The 21051-nt window shown below is 38.6% G+C and overlaps 1 protein-coding gene and 1 pseudogene across 1 annotated transcript; one reads left to right on the top strand and one right to left on the bottom strand.

The window, feature by feature from the left end:
- Positions 1–10330: 10330 nt before the first annotated feature.
- On the bottom strand, positions 10331–14344 carry LOC109211370 (annotated as a pseudogene).
- A 369-nt stretch (positions 14345–14713) lies between these two features.
- LOC109211369 lies at positions 14714–19011 on the top strand. Its single transcript, XM_019374901.1, has 7 exons — positions 14714–15102; positions 15504–15920; positions 16144–16410; positions 16764–16825; positions 17225–17508; positions 17606–17842; positions 18349–19011. The coding sequence occupies exons 1-7, from the start codon at positions 14714–14716 to the stop codon at positions 19009–19011; spliced, it is 2319 nt and encodes a 772-aa protein (XP_019230446.1).
- Positions 19012–21051: the final 2040 nt, after the last annotated feature.

The following is a 21051-nucleotide window of genomic DNA, read 5'->3' as shown; positions in this document are numbered from 1 at the left end:
AAAAGGAAAAATACACAGAGTTTCTAAGGGAATATGAGGACATATTCGCCTGGTCGTATGATGATATGACTGGTCTCAGCACATCTATTGTAGCCCACAAACTGCCAACGGATCCAGCATGTTCGCCGGTAAAACAGAAGCTCATGAAGTTTAAGACTGACATGAGTTTGAAAACCAAGGAAGAAGTCACCAAGCAGGTCAAAGCCAAGTTCCTCAGGGTAGTAGAGTATCCAACATGGTTAGCCAACATTGTGCAGGTGCCGAAGAAGGACGGGAAGGTCAGAGTCTGTGTCGACTACCGGGACCTCAACCGGGCTAGTCCGAAAGACGACTTCCCCTTGCCAAACATACATATTCTGATTGACAACTGCGCCAAGCACGAGCTGCAGTCATTTGTCGATTGTTTTTGCTGGGTATCATCAAATATGGATGGATGAGGAAGACGCTGAGAAAACGGCTTTTATCACGCCATGGGGGATGTATTGTTACAAGATGATACCGTTCGGGTTAAAGAATGCCGGGGCCACCTACATGAGGGCCATGACTACTATTTTTCATGACATGATACACAAGGAAATCAAGGTGTATGTAGACAACATCATCATCAAATCCAAGAGAGCCACCAACCACATGGAAGATCTGAGGAAATTTTTCAACAGGCTCAGGAGGTATAATCTGAAAGTGAATCCCGCCAAGTGCGCATTCGGGGTTCCTGCTGGAAAGTTGCTTGGGTTCATCGTTAGTCACCAAGGAATAGAGCTGGATCCATCAAAGGTTAAGTCCATTCAAGAATTGCCGCCGCCAAAGAATAAGAAAGAGGTCATGAGTTTCTTGGGGAGACTCAACTACATCAGCCGGTTCATAGCTCAATCCACTGTCATTTGTGAGCCCATCTTTATGGACCGATGATTGTCAGAAAGCCTTCGACAGAATCAAGGAATACCTATCAACGCCGCCAGTTCTGGTTCCGCCCAAACCGGGTAGACCGTTGTTGCTCTACCTTGCAGTATTGGATGGAGCATTCGGTTGTGTTCTGGGGCAACACGATGAAACAAGGAGAAAGGAGCAAGCCATCTATTACCTCAGCAAGAAGTTCACTCCATAAGAGGCTCGTTACTCTCTATTAGAACGCACCTATTGTGCTCTGACTTGGGTAGCTCAAAAGTTGAGGCATTATTTCTGTGCCTATTCCACTTACCTCATATCAAGAATGGATCCACTGAAATATATCTTTCAGAAGCCCATGCCCACTGGCAAACTAGCCAAGTGGCAAATCCTGTTGAGTGAATTCGACATCGTTTACGTGACTCATAAGGCAATCAAAGGACAGGCACTGGCAAATCATCTTGCCGAAAATCCCGTGGACGGAGAATACAAGCCTCTGAAGACGTATTTTCCTGATGAGGAGGTATCCTTCATAGGAGAGGACATTGTAGAATCCTATGACGTTAGAGGATGTTTTTCAACGGAGCAGCAAATTTCAAGGGAGTTGGCATAGGAGCAATCCTAGTATCAGAAACCAGCCAGCATTATCCGGTATCCGCCAAGCTCAGGTTCCCGTGCACCAACAATATGGTCGAGTACGAAGCCTGCATCTTAGGGCTCAAGATGGCTATTGACATGAACTTCCAAGAGTTGCTAGTGATTGGAGATTCGGATTTGCTTATACATAAGGTCCGAGAAGAATGGGCGACCAAGAACTCCAAGATACTCCGTATTTGCATCAAGTACAAGAGTTGAGGAAAAGGTTCGTAAAGACAGAGTTCCGGCACGTTCCCAGGATCCAGAATGAGTTTGCCGATGCATTGGCCACCCTATCATCCATAATTCAGCATCCAGATAAGAACTTCATTGATCCTATCCCGGTGAAAATTCATGATCAGCCAGCTTATTGTGCTCATGTCGAAGAAGAAGCGGACGGAAAGCCCTGGTTTCATGACATCAAGGAATTCTTGGCCGAAGGAAAATATCCAGAGCTTGCAAATGCTATTCAGAAGCGCACTCTGCGAAGGTTATCCAATCACTTCTTTCGCAGCGGAGGAATCCTGTATAGGAGGACCCCCGATTTGGGATCGCTAAGGTGTGTCGAAGCAAAGGAAGCATCCAGGTTATTAGAACAAGTTCACGGAGGGACCTGCGGTCCACATATGAATGGTTTTGTCTTAGCAAAGAAAATACTCCGAGCAGGATATTTTTGGATGACTATGAAAACAGACTGCATCCAATATGTCCGAAAATGCCATCGCTGTCAGATACATGTGGATATGATAAAAATGCCTCCAAATGATCTTAATGCAACAAGCACGCCATGGCCGTTCGCCGCTTGGGGAATGGATGTCATCGGACCTGTCTATCCTGCCGCATCAAACGGGAACAGGTTCATTCTAGTGGCCATTGATTATTTCACCAAATGGGTTGAAGCAGCATCATATATAGCAGTAACCAAGAAGGTTGTGGCAGATTTTTTCCGCCCCCGCATCGTTTGTCGATTCGGCATCCCAGAGTCGATCATTACTGATAACAGTTCCAATCTCAATAGTGACTTGATGAAAGCCATGTGTGAAACATTCAAAATCAAACACAAGAATTCTACAGACTACAGACCTCAGATGAATGGAGCCGTAGAAGCGGCCAACAAGAACATAAAGAAGTTACTAAGGAAGATGATAGGAAAGCATAAGCAGTGGCATGAGAAGTTATCATTCGCCTTATTGGGATACCGCACCACAGTTCGCACATTAACCGGGGCAACTCCTTACATGTTGGTTTATGGTACAGAGGCAGTCATTCCCGCCGAAGTAGAGATTCCCTCCTTATGGATTATACAAGAAGCAGAACTTGATGACGCAGAATGGGTAAAGAGTCGCTACGAGCAGTTAGCCCTTATAGACGGAAAGAGAATGAATGCAGTTTGCCATGGTCAATTGTATCAGAACAGGATGTCCAGAGCCTTCAACAAAAGAGTCAAGCCGAGACAGTTCACACCAGGACAGCTGGTATTGAAGAAAATCTTTCTGCACCAGGATGAAGCCAAAGGAAAATTCTCTCCCAACTGGCAGGGTCCATACATGGTTCACCGGGTTCTAACAGGAGGAGCCCTCATACTTGCAGAAATGGATGGGGAAGTTTGGCCAAAGCCGATCAATTCAGATGCAGTCAAGCGATACTATGTGTAGCACTTATGATTTTCTTTATGATATAATTTGAACTACGTCTGACATGATTCCCGTTTAAGAGGGGATACGTAGGCAGCCTTATGGGTTCGGTCACAATTCAATAAAATCTTCATTTTCCCCCGATATTGGAAACTGGGGCACAATTTTGAGGAGGACCCTCAAAATTCCGAAGTTGATTTTCAGCCGGTCATCGCGCGCAGCCGTCGGAAGCACCAGACTAGTAAACTGGGGCAGAATTTTGAGGAGGACCCTCAAAATTCCGAAGAGGGAGGTTGCAATGTCTTGAACTGCGTCGCAGTCGTCGGTTCATCTAAAAGAAAATCATTTTAAAATTGTGTAGTTACATCATATTCTTTACTAAATCATGCATAGCTACTATCAGAATTGCTTTGTTTAGCGATGCTACCCCCAATGAAAGCAAGAGCCGAATAGGACAAGCGAAGCCCACGGAGGACNATCAAATGTGCGTAAATTACAAAGACTTGAATAAGGCATGCCCAAAAGACTTGCCCCACGACCAAACATTGATCAAACGATTGATGCAACGACCGTGCACGAGTTAATGAGTTTCCTCGATGCCAATTTTGGGTACAATCAAATTAAGATGAACCCGGAGGATCAGGAAAAAACTTCGATCATAACGAACTTCAGCACATACTGTTATAATGTGATGCCCTTCGGGCTTAAGAACGCCGCAGCCACACATCAGAGGCTCGTAAACAAGATGTTCGAGAAACAAATAGGCAAAATGATGGAAGTGTATATAGATGACATGTTGGTCAAGTCTTTGAATGCATGTGATCATTTAAAACACCTCTCGAAAACCTTTGATATCTTGAGGAAGCATAACATGAAACTCAACTCCGAAAAGTGCGCGATCAGGGTTAGCTCCGGTAAGTTCTTGGGTTTCTTTGTTTCACAAAGGGGGATCGAGGTAAATCCCGATAAGATTAAAGCCATCGAGGACATCCCAAACCAGATGACAAGCATGAAAGAAGTCCAAAGGCTAACCGGAAGATCAGCCGCTCTAAGTATGTTCATCTCTCTATCCTCGGAAAAATGTCATCGCATCTTCTCACTTCTGAAGAAGAAGAACAATTTTGATTGGAATTCAGAATGTCAATAGGGCTTAAAAGACCTGAAATGTTATTTTTTAATCCCCCCACTACTATCAAAGCTGGGGGAAGGTGAACAACTGCTAATATACTAAGCGGTCTCAAAGATAGCAGTAGCGCCATTCTAGTCCAGGAGGACAAAGGTACGCAATCTCCTGTCTATTATATTAGCAAAATCTTGTTAGGAGTAGAAACTCATTATTTGCACCTCAAATAACTAGCCTTATCCCTCGTAGTCGCCTTTCAAAAACTTAGGCCTTATTTTCAATGCCACCCGATAGCCGTTGTGACAACCTTTCCCCTCTGGAATGTCCTTCACCAACCTGAGTTGGTAGGTTGGTTGGCCAAATGGGCAGTCCTGATCATGCCTTCGGAGGAAACCTTAAGGCTGGCCATAAAAACTATACCATTAACTAACAATGAAGCCGAGTATTAGGCAATGATTGCAGGACTGAACTGGCCTGGGGACTTATCTTAGAGGTCATAGAAATCAAATATGATTCCCAGCTGGTAGCAAACCAAGTATATGGAATTTTCGACACAAATGAGGAACGCATGCAACAATATGTGATTAAATTTCAAACTTTGCTTACACGATTCAGGGAGTGGTCGATCACACACATCCCGAATGAAAAGAACGTAGAAGCAGATGCATTGGCCAATTTAGGGTCATCCATTGAGGTGAAAGGATCTGACTTTGGTACTGTCGTTCAACTTATGCATTCGGTACTGGATCTGCACGGCTATTGTGAAGTGAATACAACCAACCTAGTTTAGGACTAGAGGAATGAATTCATCGATTATCTTCAAGATGGCAATTCGCCCGAAGACCCGAAAGCTTCCCGGGCACTACGCACCAAAGCGGCTCGCTACAGCCTTTTGAGTGGACAGTTATATAGGATATCATTCCAAGGCTCGTCGACCCGATGTTTAGGAGCCTCAGAGAGGCTGGCTACGTAATTAGATAGGTCCATGAAGAAATTTGCGGGAACCATTTCGCTGCAGACTCGTTGGTGCTAAAGCTGATTAGGGAGGATAATACTGGCCCGGATGGAGCAAGGCATAAAGGCATTCATTTAGAAATGCGACAAGTGTCATCGCCATGCACAATAGGTACACCAGCCGGCGAAGCTACTGCTTTCGGTACTGTCCCATGGCCATTCATGAAATTGGGGATGAATATAGTTGGACCTTTGCCACCAGGTCCCGAAAAGGTAAGATTCCTTTTAATATTAACTGATTACTTCACTAAATGGGTTGAAGCAGGTCCTTACCAAAATATCGGTGAGTGCGAAGTAGTCGACTTCTTATGGAACCCCCCCAATCAGATTTAATTGGCCCAATACCCAATTAAAACACCCCAGCCCAACCCCGATTTAATCTGAGCCGTTGATCAAATAAGATCAACGGTCCAGATTGCCTTTCCTTAATTAAAATTCTAACTACCCCCCTGACCCCTCATTCTTCACCTTCTCTCATCTCTCTACTCTCTCTCTCTCTATCTCTAGTCTCTTCTAGAGACTTTTGTCTCTTCCCCTTCTCCGACGATTCCCTTCATCTTCTCCGGCGACCTTCTCCACCGGAGACCATGGATTCCTCACCCTCTGCCTCGTATGGTTCTCTCATGCCGGTAAATGTCATCCCTAAGGCCCTCGAAGGGCGAAAACCCGTCTACTCACACCCATGGTGTTCCTGTTTGCTTCAGGCCTCCGAAGTTTGATTTCGTGTGAGGCTTGTGACCTTTGAGGCTCGAACCAGTAACGTTTGAGGCTCTTCTTATCTTCTCTGAGGTTTTCTTTGAAACCCTAATGTTTGGAACCTCCGATTCTTTTCGATTTACAGTAGATCTACGCATATTACAAGTTATTATGATGTTTCTTTTTAAAAACTTTCTATTTTTCTGAACGGACCTTCACTTTTAACTAGGATTTCGAAACCCATTCTCAAAATGGTTTTCTTTATCGATTTTTAACACTATCTCATGATTTTCCTTCATATTTATCATTGTTGAAGTCTTTTCCTTGTAATTGGGTCAGTATATGTGTTTGATTATCACGAATGTCTTGAAATTCTAGTGATTCTACTCTGTTTTCCCATTAGGGTTTATGGCTCTTCGTCTCCTTTGCATGTATCATGTCTACTCTATTGATTCGTACTAGTATCTGTGTGAAACCCTAATTTTTAGACTTAGAACCCTGAAAGCTGCTCTTTTTTTTCCTGTGTGCTTGCATTTGCGTTCATGTTTCACTAATCTTTACCTATGCTGTTTGTCTTTGGGTTCATCTCGCATCCCTGACTCACATGACTCCTAATGTTATATACCAGGGTTTCTGATTTTCGTCTAATGTGTGTTTATTCCCTTTAAATCAGTATTAGTTTGCCACTTTGAATCCTTGAATAATTATAACTGGTACTTTACTGATTTTGTGTATTTTCCTCTAACCATGATACTTGCCTTAGAACTCTTTGCTGATTTTACGTATTTTCCTTTAACTGTGATACTTGCCTTAACATTCTTCACTGATTTTGTGAATTTCCTTACTTGTTGACATCTACCTTAACTGATCACTGATTCCCTGCGATACTAGGGGATCTCTAACTAATTTTCAAAATGATACTCTACCTTATTTTATGTGCAAGCATGTCACCAATTGATTCTTACTTTCCTTAATTCATATGTTATGTACTTGGTCCTAATCACACGCCTTATTCTTTACTACTCTATGTATGATTGAAATTGGTCTTTCAATTAGTCTCTTTCCTTATTAGTCATCCTGGTAGCCGTTTGAACTAGGACTCCCCAATTAAAGGGGAGTACTTACATTGATTGGGATTCTGATTGTATTTACTTCTATAATTATACTACACTTTACTTCTTACCTTTCTTTTTCTACTCGTTTCCAGAACTATAAATACCCTACTCTTTCATTAGCAAAACACAGAGACACACATCACTGAATACTCTCAATTCTACATTCTCTTGTGCTCTTTCTCTCTTGCTCTTTTGCTCTATTGTTGTTCTCTGCTCTTGCCTATTATTAGCCGGCTGTAAGCCAAGGCTAATATTGCGTTATCACTTTGTCTTTGCATCCTGCTCTTGCTCTCTTACTGGTATGTCCTAGTTTCAATTCAAAGCTCCAACAACAATGTGATTCTCTATTTGTTTCAGTTCTTACTATCTCTAGTCTGCTTCTATTTGTGGTTCTCCTGCAAAATCTGTAATTAAAATGTATTACTAGCATGTTATTATGTCTTCCCTTCCCTTTGGATTAGTATACCCCCTTATGTGTGTTTCCAAGCATGACTTGCATACTTATCCCAAATCCCTATCACCCCTCTATGTGGTTGTTCTACATATCTGTTTTTCTTTCTCTGACTATGCCATTGATGGCTATTTCTGAACATGCTCGAGCTAGTCCTAGACCTTTGCTGGGTTATATGTTTTGTCCTATGTGTCCCTAACCCCACTATCCCTGTTTGTGTTTGCTGGACCTGCCTTGGTTCTGTGGTCTTTGGCTGTGTATGAATCTATTTTTGGAGGTGCTGTGTCTAGGTTGTTGCTTATTACTCTATTCTCTTTTCAAAAAAAACCTGTTTTACTAAACAGACTCTCTTTGTTTTTACGAAATGTTTTAAGTGAAATTCCTTTCAACACTATTTCTGTCAAAACATTTTCGAACTCTCTTGCACTTCACTTTATTCCTAGATACTTAAGTTCCACCCCCTCAGTGTGAGCATTGCTTTGGGGACCTCCTGAGTACCCTCTGAACTCTGACCCACTGAGGCTGGTATTTCCACACTGCACATGTTTAACTCTTGGTTACTAAGTCTGGGCGTGAGCATGGCCCAAGAGCCCTTGAGGTCCTTAGGGTACTTTGGCACACCCAAGCTATGAAAGGTTATTTTGGTAGTAAAGTTTGGAGGATTTGGGCCTACTGAAGGCTCCCTATAAAATAACTTCTTATTTTTTATTTCATTACTGTAATTCAGATACTACTGGTTTGTAATAATTTGTAAATGAATGATTGGGGGCTGAATAGTGTATATGGGGGAGGGGTATGCATGTTTATTTCTATGGGTAGAAAACATGTTTATAGGTTTTTATTTACCTATTTGCGCAATAGATAACCTGCTTAGGACATGCATTTCATATGTTAGAAATCCTGTTTTAGGTCTTTTATTCTCAGCATATTATTGTACTCACTTCGTAATCTTAATTATTAACAAACCGTCATTACTGCATTGGCATAGTAGAGATTATGTTTTAGGAACTCTTCTGTGCATTAGACATCCTGCTGCTTAGAGTTTTATACTTATCTGGATTGCAATTGTCAAACGCCTATTAGCATGCTTAATCCAACAACACAAGTACTATGCGTATACTTTCTTTTTAAATCAGAATCAAATATGCATGTCCACTCTTTAAGACAATCAGACAATGTATATGACACCTAGGCAAACTTTAGGCCTAATAAGAATTGATTAATCATGTGGTTACCAGTTTAAGACTAATTAGCCTCTTTTAATTTTGAACTCTGCTGCACCCATTCTTATTTTTGATTCTCCGAACTTCACTCTATTTTACTAAACTCTCGCCCTACTTTGAAATGATCTCGAAATTGTGTATCTGTTCTACTATGTTTTCTACTAGGTTACCCTTTTCTGCCCAGAATCGTGCTATTATTTTCAAAATATTTATCCTACGTCTCGTCAAGTTAATGTATCCCTATGCCTTTACTCTATTTACAAAGAATGTTTTAACGATTTTATCTATATTTTCACTAACTCCTAAACTGCTATATACTTCTAAATCCTACTACTGTCCCACATCGTATTTCTGAAAATCGGGCATTTTTTCAAATCACTTAGTCTTAATTAAGCTTCTGCTTTCACTAAAACTCACTGTTTTATTTCAACATTCCGGCTTTTAAAACTCTTGTCTTTGAGACCTTAAATGTGTTTGAGACGTGCTAATTATGAGCTCACTTGTGGAGGGATCTGTGAGCCTCTATGTGCCTTTGTATGTTCCCCTTATGTGCAGTCCTATTTGTTATGTGTGTCGCTTAGTATTTTTGCCTTTAAACTTAAGGGTTCAGCCTAGGCCCCCACCATGTAGGAATAATGGTCCTAAATACCCTCCAGGACTTATAGGACAGGACGGGTAATAGCACGCAATAAGTATTCGTGACTAACTCACGCGTTTAATAAACTTTATGGGGTGGGAAGGGCAGAATATGGATATGATGACCACGCGATAACACCACGTGTATAAACGGTTACCGGGTGTTGTGTGGGGTGATCCATATTGATTTTTATAAACCTAGGACCCCCCTTTCCCTTTATTTGTTTTTTTTCATTTATTGTTTAAATCTTTTCTTGAAATTTCTGCCCTCTTTATCTCTCCTCAAATTTCCATTTTTACTTGCAATATTATGTGAAAACTCCCTCTATTTGAACCCTTATTTGCTTACTTGTTAAGTGAAGTTACAATTGTAACATGGCCGGGAACCACACTAGTGGATCTTGGGGGGTGCCTAACACCTTCCCCTCGAGATAATTTCTAGCCCTTACCCAAACTCTGGTTTTCAAACTCAAAAACCCTTTTTTTGTGTCCTAATGCACTTAATCATTAGGTGGTGACTCTTCAAATTCCAAAACAAAACCCAAATCCCAAAAGGGAAAAGAGTTGTCCTCCCAAATATCGTAAACCCGATTTCGCCTTTAAGAAGAAAAGGGGGCATCGACAAGTGTCCCAACTCATTCCGAAACATCCCTGGAACAAAACCAACCACCCTGGCAAGTCAGGTAACAACAAAGGAGCACATAATAAGTAATAAATTGTAGAACATGGCTATAATACTCAAAACGACCGGTCGGGTTGTTACAAATTCCATTTGCTGCCACCAGAGAACATAGTAACCTCATGTGTTTGAGGTTGCTTCAGCAGTTGTTTATCTACATAGTAAATTTATTATACAGCCCATTATCTACAGAGATTACACACATCAAATTAACAAAAGGAAAGAGACATTAGGATTTTCAATATGTGTGTCCACCAAAACGACTGTGTTGTTGAAAGGAACGAATGGCTTTCTTTAGTTCTTCTCCAAAGTGAGGAAATAATATTTTTTTTTTTTTTGAAGTATAATTAAGAGTAAGACAGTTGCCACAATAAGAAGTTACTGATTCTCTGTTCTTCGCCCGTTCTTATGAGTAAATCAGGTTTAGCAAACTTGGACATTTGGTAGAAAGTTCTTGCTCGAATAATTTATAGTCGATATCCTCTAACCGTAGAAGACCATCCTTTACTTTACTAGCAATGCTCTTGGTTGCTTCTAACATATCATAATGTCCTCCATTGTTTAGTGCTATGATAAGATGAAGTGTTGCGTTGGATTTTGTGGTCTCCTCTATTAGCTCTACGCATTTCTGTAGACTGATGGGAAGTTTGGATCTATCTCACTTGTACCTCAACCCTGTTGATTTACAGTAATTAGAAAATTGAAAATAGCACTCTCTATGTCTCAATATATGTGATACTTTAATCTATCCCGAACGAATGATATATTTGTATATTTAAAAACAATTTGACTTTAAAGTTCTCATCTTATTATTAACGAGACGATTTATAACCATAGAAATGTCTATGGCATGTTTTAGACCATAAGTTTTTAAAAAAAAACTTTCTTTCTTTTTTTTTAAATTTCGTGTTCGGTCAAATATCTTCACATAAATAGAGACTGAGGGGCTATATGATTGGTAGAAGAGAAGGTGCGTGCGTTGTTGGTGCGCCAATCGGTTGGTGGGAACCCCCCCCCCCCCTCGCCTCCCGCTCAAATTCACATAAAAAATTGCCAACATACACACAAACGAAATGTTAAATTGTATATAAGTTCAAAAGAAATCACTTTTATTCTCGGAGCCGAGGTACATGAAAAATGATTTTTTGGTCCTCTTTGTCCCGTGGTTAGGACATATCTTTTCGTGTTGGATTACCGTAAGAGTTATACTTAAAAGTAGTTCTTTGTTGTCCATCTAATTTAATTTGTTGAGTTTTTTTTTTTTTTGTTTCCCACCTGGTGGAAAGGTATCCGTATTGGAGCCCGACTATATTCGGATCCGTGCCGCGTAGGGCCTCATTAGGGGGGAAGCGCTCCCTACCAAGGATTTTTCCATACCCAGGGCTCGAACTCGAGACCTCTGGTTAAGGAAAGAGTAGCCCCATCCGCTGCACCACATACTTTGGTGTTTAATTTGTTGAGGTTAATAAGCTTTTCCCGCAACACGTCGTTTTTGATTTATTGATCATGATTTATTTGATTTATAGAACAACTTCTTTCAAGAGAATTTAGTCCATGAATTATCATTACTTTCCTCATGAGTCTTCATAGGTTTCTCACAACTCAGAGTTCTTTTTTATTTATATCGCTTAGGTAAATCACTGATTATATAAGTAACCATTAAAAAAATATAAACAATAATAGTTGAAAGCTTCCTTCTTGGAAGACTTTAAAATTGCGAAGAATTTATACCTGAAGAGAAAGAGTTGATGACTCGGCTGGTCGCTCATCTTTGGGTGATTGACCATCAAAGTCATATAAATTTTTTTGTCTTTTAAAAATCTCTCAACTTTGGATAATTAGTCATAATAGTCATATTCTTTTCTTGTCTTTTAAAAATTACTCAACTATACCTGCTTCATTTAAATGGTCTTTCTTGCCGGGTTTGTACTTGAGATTTAGTGACATGACAAAAACTAATTTTAAGAAAATTTATTAAAACACCAATTTAAAACTTGAGCTATTTTAAAATCCAATCCACCCAATACCTGACTCGTCCCACATATATGGGTTGACTTTAGCATCTTCTCTACTCTTTATACAATTGTAGTTAACGAAAATTTTTGTACTTTTGGACAATAATTTATATCATTGAATTTTTTCAGTTCTCGTATCAAAAATTATGTTACATCAAATTTACAACAATCAATTCTTTCAACATTTGAAAAGAAATTTGCAAATCCTTTGAAAAATATTTGAGAATTTCTTTTACGACTCCTAGATTTTACAAGAAGTGTTGTTAAAGCTAACCAAACCTTATATCATTGAATTTTTATAATAACTTATACGATAATAATTTATATTATTGAATTTTTCGGTTCCTTTGCACTTGACTTAGAGCCTAATGACAACAAATTTAAAAAAGAAATTAAATCACATATAAACCATAAACAATTAAAGAACTATGATTCTACGTAGTTGAGAGCATAACCTAAGTTATAATAGAATAATTAAACTAATTTATTTTTTTTTATTTTTTTGTGTCTTCTAAATCATCTTTTGAATGTTGACTTTCAGAAGTTTGCCTTGCTCTTCCAGTAGCTATGTTCAATTTTTTTCATAAGTAGTCCATTTTAGCTTCTAAATTTGATATAACATAACTTTTGAGATGGGAACTAAATAATTCAATAACATAAATTATTTTTGAGAAAGTACAAAAATATTCAAATTAACTATAATTGCATAGAGAAGAGAAGCTATTAAAGTCGACCCATATATATGGGATGGGTTAGGTGTTGAGTAAACAGGTGGCTTGGGTTTTTAAGTGGTTCAGGTTTTAAATTAGTCTTTTAATAATTTTTTCTTAAAATTAATTTTTGCAATGTCACTAAATCTCACTGGAAAGTACAAAAAATCTGACAAGGATGATCATTTAAGTCAACTAGGTAAAGTTCAGTGATTTTTGAAAGATAAAAGAAAGTTATATGACTTTGATGGCTAATTACCCAATTGATTGATTTTTGAAAGACAAAAAAAGTTACTATATGATTTAATGGCCAATTACCCATATGAGCCATCAACTCTGAAAAGAAAAGGAGGTAAGCCACGAAACTTGATCTAGATACTATATACTATACTATGTTTAACTAAACAAAGTACCTCATAAATTCTTCAAAGAACTCTTCGAACAGTTGCATCAAGAAATCAATCTCCTCCTGCTCACTGTTATGGTTGTACAACAAAACCATAATTTTTATCAAAATCATGTAAAATACAATTCGCAAATTCATGATGGATGAAAACCCCGATACCATTAAATTTCAAATGACAACAAGTCATGCCTGAGTTGATGCTAAAGAATGTACTATATTTTCTCTTCACGATTTAACATACTTGTGCAAGTTATAAAGGTATGGTGCGTTTGTCGAAATAGCGAAATTCTTGGGTCATCTCAATAGTATCAGAAATCACACGTTTCTCTGGATCATTATAGCGTACTTTCACATATCAACTCAAAGGAAGGTCTTTTCGTAATGGATGATCCTCGAAATCATAATCTGTTATATATGGCGTAGACCCGGATGATTAATGGAAGAAACACCAAACATATTCCAAACGTCTCGCTCCCACCAGTCGGCTGATAGAAATAGACTAAGATATTCGTGTTACTTGATTTGTACTGGTTTGTACACGAATGTGTGAGGCTTCCGTTACTACTAATATCGATTGGCAACTTAATAGAATCAAAAAGAAGATTCATATTTCATCAGAACATGCTTGCCATCATCATAAGAAAAAATATAATTCAACACAAATAATTAATATCATAACCATGAAAGAAAAATACGTAGGTACATTTCCAAGTTCAAAGGTAAGCCAACAAAGTAGGAATGAGGTTAAACTTGGAGTTGCAATGTAGGATGTGTATGTACCTGGGAACTATTCCAGTTTTCAGTAGAGAAAGCAAAATCAGTGATAACTTGTATTCCCGGTTTGGACAAAATGTTACAAATATTTTTGAGTTTGTTTGAGATGAATGGAGTATACAAGAAGAGGCCCACTGGTTGATAAGTAGTACTAGGCCCAATATGTACAGCCGGCCCATTTCACTTATAATTGTATTTTTGTATTAGTATATTAGGCCTTTTTAAGATAGCATAGGAGATCATCATTTTGTACGGATCATTCTTACCCATAATGAAATAAAAACATTCTTCCTTTTCTCTCTCATCTTACCCGATCTAGGCTTTTCTTCTTCTTCATTTTTCTCCATTTCTGCAAATAATCAGCTTAACATGGTATCAGAGCAGGATCATTGGAACGATCTCGACCTCGGTTATCATCTGATCCTACCCTTGGACGGAATTTTGGAGATTTTCTTGGTGGGCTGATTCTTCGGCAGTGGAAAATTAGGTTTTTGCTTTCAGAACTTCAAATCTGAGCTTCGATACTCTTTATCCTCTCGATTTTAAAGACGATTGGTAAATCTTCTCACTTTCCTCATTGCACGTTCGGTTTGGGTTGATTTCTAGGGTTTGTTTTAATACTGGAACCAATATTAGTTTGGGTTACATCTATTGTATCTTCACAATCCTACTACTTCTATCGTTGTATTGTGTTGCTGATGAATTTGTTGTCCACAATGAGTACTAAAGCGAATTTAACTGAGGAACTTCACGGTACCATGACTGACTCTAAAGGATTTAGTGAATTTACTCTTGATCCGTGTCACCCATTCTATGTTTACCCATCCAACAGTCCTGGTGGTCAATTAGTCACCATTCCTTTTAGTAGAACTGGCTTTGTTATGTGGCGTAGCAGTATGTTGACTTCTCTCTCCGCTAAAAATAAATTAGGGTTGATAACTGGTAGGATATCGCAACCTCAACTTGATTCTCCATATTATCTCTTTTGGGAGCATTGCAATAACATGATCAAGACTTGGATTAGCAACTCCTTGACTAGAGAAATTGCTGTGAATGTTATGTGTTTCAACACTGCTAAGAAAGTCTGGAAAGACATAAATGATATGTATGATTAGTCAAATGGTTCTAAGTATATTCAAATTCAGAGGAAATTAAGTAGTACTTCTTAGGGGACACCTGATATAGCTAGCTACTTTACCAGAATAAGGAGTCTCTGGGATGATCTTAATTCTGCCTATGTTGGCCCAACATGTTCATGTGGTGCACTTCCTAAATTCATTGAGGACCAACACTTATTCTTGTTTCTTTAGTGGGTTAAATGAGTCCTATTCCACAGTCAAAAGTAGAATTTTAATGATGTCCCCTTATCCAACCATCAGCAAAGGTTATTCACTTCTACAACAAGATGAAAGTCAAAAAGAAGTTAAGTCTATAGCTCCTGGGTTTTCAGCTGATTCAGCAGCCTCATTCTCTGCTTCATCTGACATCTCTTTTTTCCATCAATAGGCCATACAATCAGAGGGTAAATTTTGAGTCTAAGAGGTCTACTTCTCCTGTAACTTGCAAATATTACAAGAAGCTTGGGCATAGTGTAGACAAATGCTACAGAATCCATGGGTTTCCAGCTGATTTCAAGTTCACTAAGTCCAAGAGGTCTGATGCATGTGTTCAAGTGGGGGATTCTTCTCGAACAAACTTGATTGCTACAGGCACTAGCAACAATTCTTCAGACTCTGCTTATGGATTTAGCAAGGAGCAATATGAACATCTCATGACTCTCTTCCAACAAGCAAATTTTTCTTCCGGTTATCCTCAGTCCACTTCTCCTGGAGAAAACATTGGTTTTGCCAACTTTGCAGGTGTGCAATCTTCATTATGTCAATTTCCTGCAGTAAATTCTGCTATGCATTCTTTGTCTGCTCAGTTAGGAAGAATTTTTTGGATTTTAGATTCAGGTGCCACCAATCACATGACCTCACACAAATAGTTTTTACACAATATTATACTTTACCTTCTCCTTACTTAATCACCTTACCAAATAGATATAAAGTGAATGTTATTTCTACTGGATCTCTGCATCTTAGGCAAGATATAACTTTACACAATGTTCTTTTAGTTCCTTCTTTTCAGTTCAATTTAATTTCAGTATATCAACTCCTTTGTCAACTGAAAGGTCTAGCAATCTTTCCAATTTCTCCTATTTTCTACAGGGCCCTTCTCTGAAGCGCTCAGGTAAAGCTGCTCATGGGCTCTACTTTCTACTACCTGATATGGTTACTCTTTCATTTTCTTCGAATGTTTCTTGTCCTACTGTTTGTAATTCATTTAGAGAAACTGTTATCCCCTATTTCCCTAGTTCCACTTGTAATTCATCTGGTAGTATCAATAAAATAGATCTATTTTGGCATCAAAGGTTAGCCATATGCAATTTTACAAGATGAAATCTATTCCATGTTTATCTACTCAAGTGTCTTCTAAACAATCATTTGTATGTTCTATTTGTCCTATGGCTAGGCAACAAAGACTACCTTTCTCGGATAGTCATATTCATTCAACTGTATCTTTCCAGTTAGTGCATATAGGTATATAGGAACCCTACCATACTAATACATATGATGGCTTCAGATACTTCATCACTCTGGTAGATGATTTTAGTAGAGTTACCTGGACTCACTTATTATCTTCCAAAGGCAATGCCCTTTCTATAATCAAAGCTTTTACTATGATGGTCAAAGTTCATTTCAAATCTTCTGTCCAATCTTTTAGATCAGACAATGCCTTTGAATTAGGCAGTAGTTCAGAGGCTATATCCTTCTTTGCTGACAAAGGTATTTTACACCAAACCACTATACAGCACACCCCACAACAAAATGGTGTAGTTGAAAGGAAACACAACCATCTTTTGGAAACCTCCAGAGCCCTTTGGTTTCAATCCAAACTTCCTACTAAATATGGGGGTGAATGTGTATTAAATGCAACTTACATTATCAATAGATTACCTTCATCTGTTTTGGGTAATACTACTCATGTTGAAAAACTGCATGGGACTCCTCCTGCTATGACCACCTAAAATCATCTGGTTGTCTTTGTTCTGTAACTACCCCTAAAATTTGGAAGAGACAAATTCCAATCCAGGGTTGTTGACTGTGTCTTCCTAGGTTATCCCTTTGGAAAAAAGGGCTATAAATTGTTTAATCTCTCTAATCAATCTGTATTTTTTTCCATAGATGTAGTTTTCTATGAGCACATCTTTCCATATTCCTCTACTTCATCTTCTTCTGTTTTTCCTCCTTCTGCTTCCTTTGAAGATCCTTCTTCATTTCACTCCTCCACTGCTCCTTCACCAACTCCTCATGTTGCTCCTTTTGCTATACCTCGTGCATTTTCCTCTGAATCTCATTCTGATTCTTCTCCTTCTTCCTCCCACCATCAAGAACCACCTGCTATGCATGTTTCTTCCTCTGCCTCTCTTACTCTCACTGGTCCTGTTCCACCTCCTAACACCTGCCTTGTAGGCATTCTACCAGGGTCTCCAATCCTCCTTCCTACCGGTCAGATTATGTCTGTTCTTCTATCCTTCCTGCCAACCCTGTCTCGATAATTCAAAGGTTTCCACTACTGAGCTACAACTGCAGGAACCACAATATTATCAACATGCTACCTCACATCCTGCTTGGCAAGACGCCATGCTAAAAGAGTTCCAAGCTCTTGAAGCTAACCACACTTGGGATATTGTTCATCTCCCTCCTCACAAGAAACCCATTCCTTATAAGTGGGTGTACAAGATTAAAGAGAAATCTAAACCCTCAGGGGTTGGCCTAGTGGCAATAGACTTGAGCCTTGGGGTTTGCTCCCTTTCAAGGTCTCAAGTTCGAAATCCAGTGCAAACAATTTCTGAGGGCGATTGGACTGGGTAAAACCTGAATTAACCGTGGTGCACTTGCGGGAAACTCCTTGCCGAGGGTCTGTGCACCCCCGGGATTAGTCGGGCTCTTAGAGACTCGAGACACCCGGTGCAAATCAAAAAAAGAGATTAAAGAGAAATCTCATGGCATTGTTGAACGATACAAAGCCAGATAGTCATAAGGGGTGACACACAAAAAGAGGGGATAGATTATAATGGGACCTTCTCCCCAATTGTTAAATTCATCACTATCAAGTGCCTTCTTTCTCTTGCTGTTAAAAAGGGGTGGACTGTTTATCAACTAGATGTCAACAATGCCTTTCTTTATGGTGATCTCCATGAAGAAGTTTGCATGAGACTGCCTCCTAGTTTAGTGGTTTATGGTTATTCTTCCTCCTCTTCTCCACTAGTTTGAAACTCAAGAAGTCCCTTTATGGCCTCAAACAGGCCTCAAGACAGTGGTTCTCTAAATTGTCCGAAGCCTTGTGTTCCAGTGGTTATATTTCTAGCAAAAATGATTGTTCACTCTTCACAAAGTCCTCTGGTGGTTCACTCATTATCTTGGCAGTATCTGTAGATGACATATTGTTGGCAGGAGATGATATTTATGAATTGCATGGTCTTAAGGCTTTTCTTAGTGATACATTCAAAATCAAAGACTTAGGTTGTGTTCACTATTCCTTGGGTTTGGAAGTTATCCAACAGCCCCAAGGTCTCTTGATGTGTCAGCACAAATTTACATCTGATCTATTGGAGGAGTTTCAATGTGATCATTTCACTCCTGTCAGCACTCCTCTTGACCATTCTATCAAACTATCTTCTGATATTGGGGAGCCTCTCTCTGATCCTAGCATCTACAGAAGAATTGTGGGCAAGCTCAATTTCTTATGCCATACAAGGCCTGATATTGCATACTCAGTCCAATACCTTAGTCAATTTCAAGTTCCTCACATGCTGGCTGTTATACATTTTTTTAGGTATCTGGTGAACGCTCCTGATTTAGGTATTTTCCTTCCTAAGTCTAATGATCTTTCTCTTCTAGCTTACTCTGATTCTGACTGGGCCAGACTCGAAGGTCTGTTACTGGGTACTCCCTCCGGTCCAAAATAAGTGATTTTTTGGCTTTTTTCTTGTGGTCAAAAATAAGTGATTTTTTCAGATTTCAAGAATGAATTAATTATTTTTTTCCTACATTGTCCTTGAAGTAAATGGTGTTGGAATAAGTGTTAGGAGTGTTTATGTGAGATAGTAAAGGTTAATATGGTNAAATACTTTTGAACCTTGCGGTACTAAATAAGCCCATAAACATTTTTGTGACTTATAAATCTTCTCACTAAAGAGAAAATTAGAATTTTAAAGCTAACTATTTCATTAAAAAAATGATATTCTTTTTGAAACAAACAAAAGGGAAAGCGTGTCACAAAATTTGGAACATAGAAAATAGTACTCTCTCTGTTTCAATTTAAATGACACACTTTCCTTGTTAGTCTGTTCCAAAAAGAATGACACATATCTATATTTGGAAATAATTTAACTTTAAACTTTTTATTTTATCCACTTTACTCTTAATGAGAAGCTTTTATAGCCACAAAAATATCATGGACCCATATAACTTTTACCTCTTATACTTTTAGGACCGCATATTTCAAAGATCTTTTTTTTTCCTTAAATTTTGTATTAAATCAAACTATTTCACGGAGGGAATATCTTTTCAATTTCATGCTAAAAGAAGAAAAGAAATGTAATAGCTGAAACTTTATTACTTTTTCAGCTTTTGTTTTTTTGCATCTAACATCTGAAATGTTGTACAGATCAAAGTAGGACAAGGAGTAAAGAAAAGCACTTACTCACAGCTCATCAAAATAAGAAAAAGGTAAGAGGATAAACAAGAAGAAAGAGGGGCCCCTATACTAATCCATCAAACAATTTATAGTACTATGACTTACTATTTGGTGCAAGTTGATCAGGGCCCTTCTATCCTCAGTACCTGCCTAAACTTACTACAACTTATTGAAGTTTAAATATAGGGGAAAAGGCAAATATATTCATTAGTGTTTAAACCAGATTCTTTGTAAAGTATACACATTTTCTGCACAAATTTCGAATTTATTTTATTTGAAGATTTAGTGCCAATCAAAATACAGTTCTTGATAGAGGCAAAATTCAATATTCATACTTAGATCGGTTCAACATTTAAGGTTTTTACCACTAAATACATCATAATTTAGAATTATGCATATAGGTTTATTATTTGTTACTCCCTCCGATCCAAAATAAGTGATTTTTTGGCTTTTTTCTTGTGGTCCAAAATAAGTGATTTTTCCAGATTTCAAGAATGAATTAATTATTTTTTCCTACATTGTCCTTGAAGTAAATGGTGTTGGAATAAGTGTTAGGAGTGTTTATGTGAGATAGTAAAGGTTAATATGGTCAATTCATTGCTAACTAATGCTAAAAGGTGGATTTCTTAATTTGTGTGAAAACATCCAAAAAAATCACTTATTTTGGACCGGAGGGAGTATTACATTACCTTGGGGGGTTGTCCCATCTCTTGGAAAAGCAAGAACCAGCCTACTATATCTCTCTCATCTGCTGAGGCCACAACAACAACAACAACAACCCAGTATATAATCCCACTTAGTGGGGTCTGGGGAGGGTAGAGTGTACGCAGACCTTACCCCTACCCTAGGGGTAGAGAGGTTGTTTTCAAATAGACCCCCGGCATCCTTCCCTCCAAGAACTTCCCACCTTGCTCTTGGAGAGACTCGAACTCACAACCTTTTAGTTGGAAGTGGAGGTTGCTTACCATTAGAGCAACCCCTCTTGTCCATCTGCTGAGGCCACAATAACAAGAAATACAAGTACTTAGTAAGCAAGCAAGATTCAGTTTCCGTTATTTGTAACCGAGTCGATCCCTTCCAATTCAGTCCTTTCCTTACTATTTTAGATATTGAAACAGCATTGGACATAATATAGAGGGACAATCTAGAACCTCACTAAATTTATCAGACATCGTAATGAAGTGTGAAGCATTTGGCCTGATCATACGGCAGAAAAGAGAGGAAAATTTATTCAACAAATCTAGTTAAACATATATTTGCTTTATATGTGACAGAGTACTAGAGATAGATATCCTTTTACAATGTTTGG

Source organism: Nicotiana attenuata, unplaced genomic scaffold (assembly GCF_001879085.1).
Source record: "Nicotiana attenuata strain UT unplaced genomic scaffold, NIATTr2, whole genome shotgun sequence".
NCBI lineage: Eukaryota > Viridiplantae > Streptophyta > Magnoliopsida > Solanales > Solanaceae > Nicotiana > Nicotiana attenuata.
This window is presented reverse-complemented; position numbering and strand designations above follow the sequence as displayed.

Bases quoted from the DNA above. Each gene is read 5' to 3' on its own strand.
- LOC109211369 (XM_019374901.1), top strand. From the start codon at position 14,714: ATGAGTACTAAAGCGAATTTAACTGAGGAACTTCACGGTACCATGACT. The intron at 15,103-15,503 runs GTATGATTAGTC...TTCCATCAATAG, and splicing joins TGGAAAGACATAAATGATAT to GCCATACAATCAGAGGGTAA. The intron at 16,411-16,763 runs GTTAGCCATATG...CCAATCTTTTAG, and splicing joins GATCTATTTTGGCATCAAAG to ATCAGACAATGCCTTTGAAT.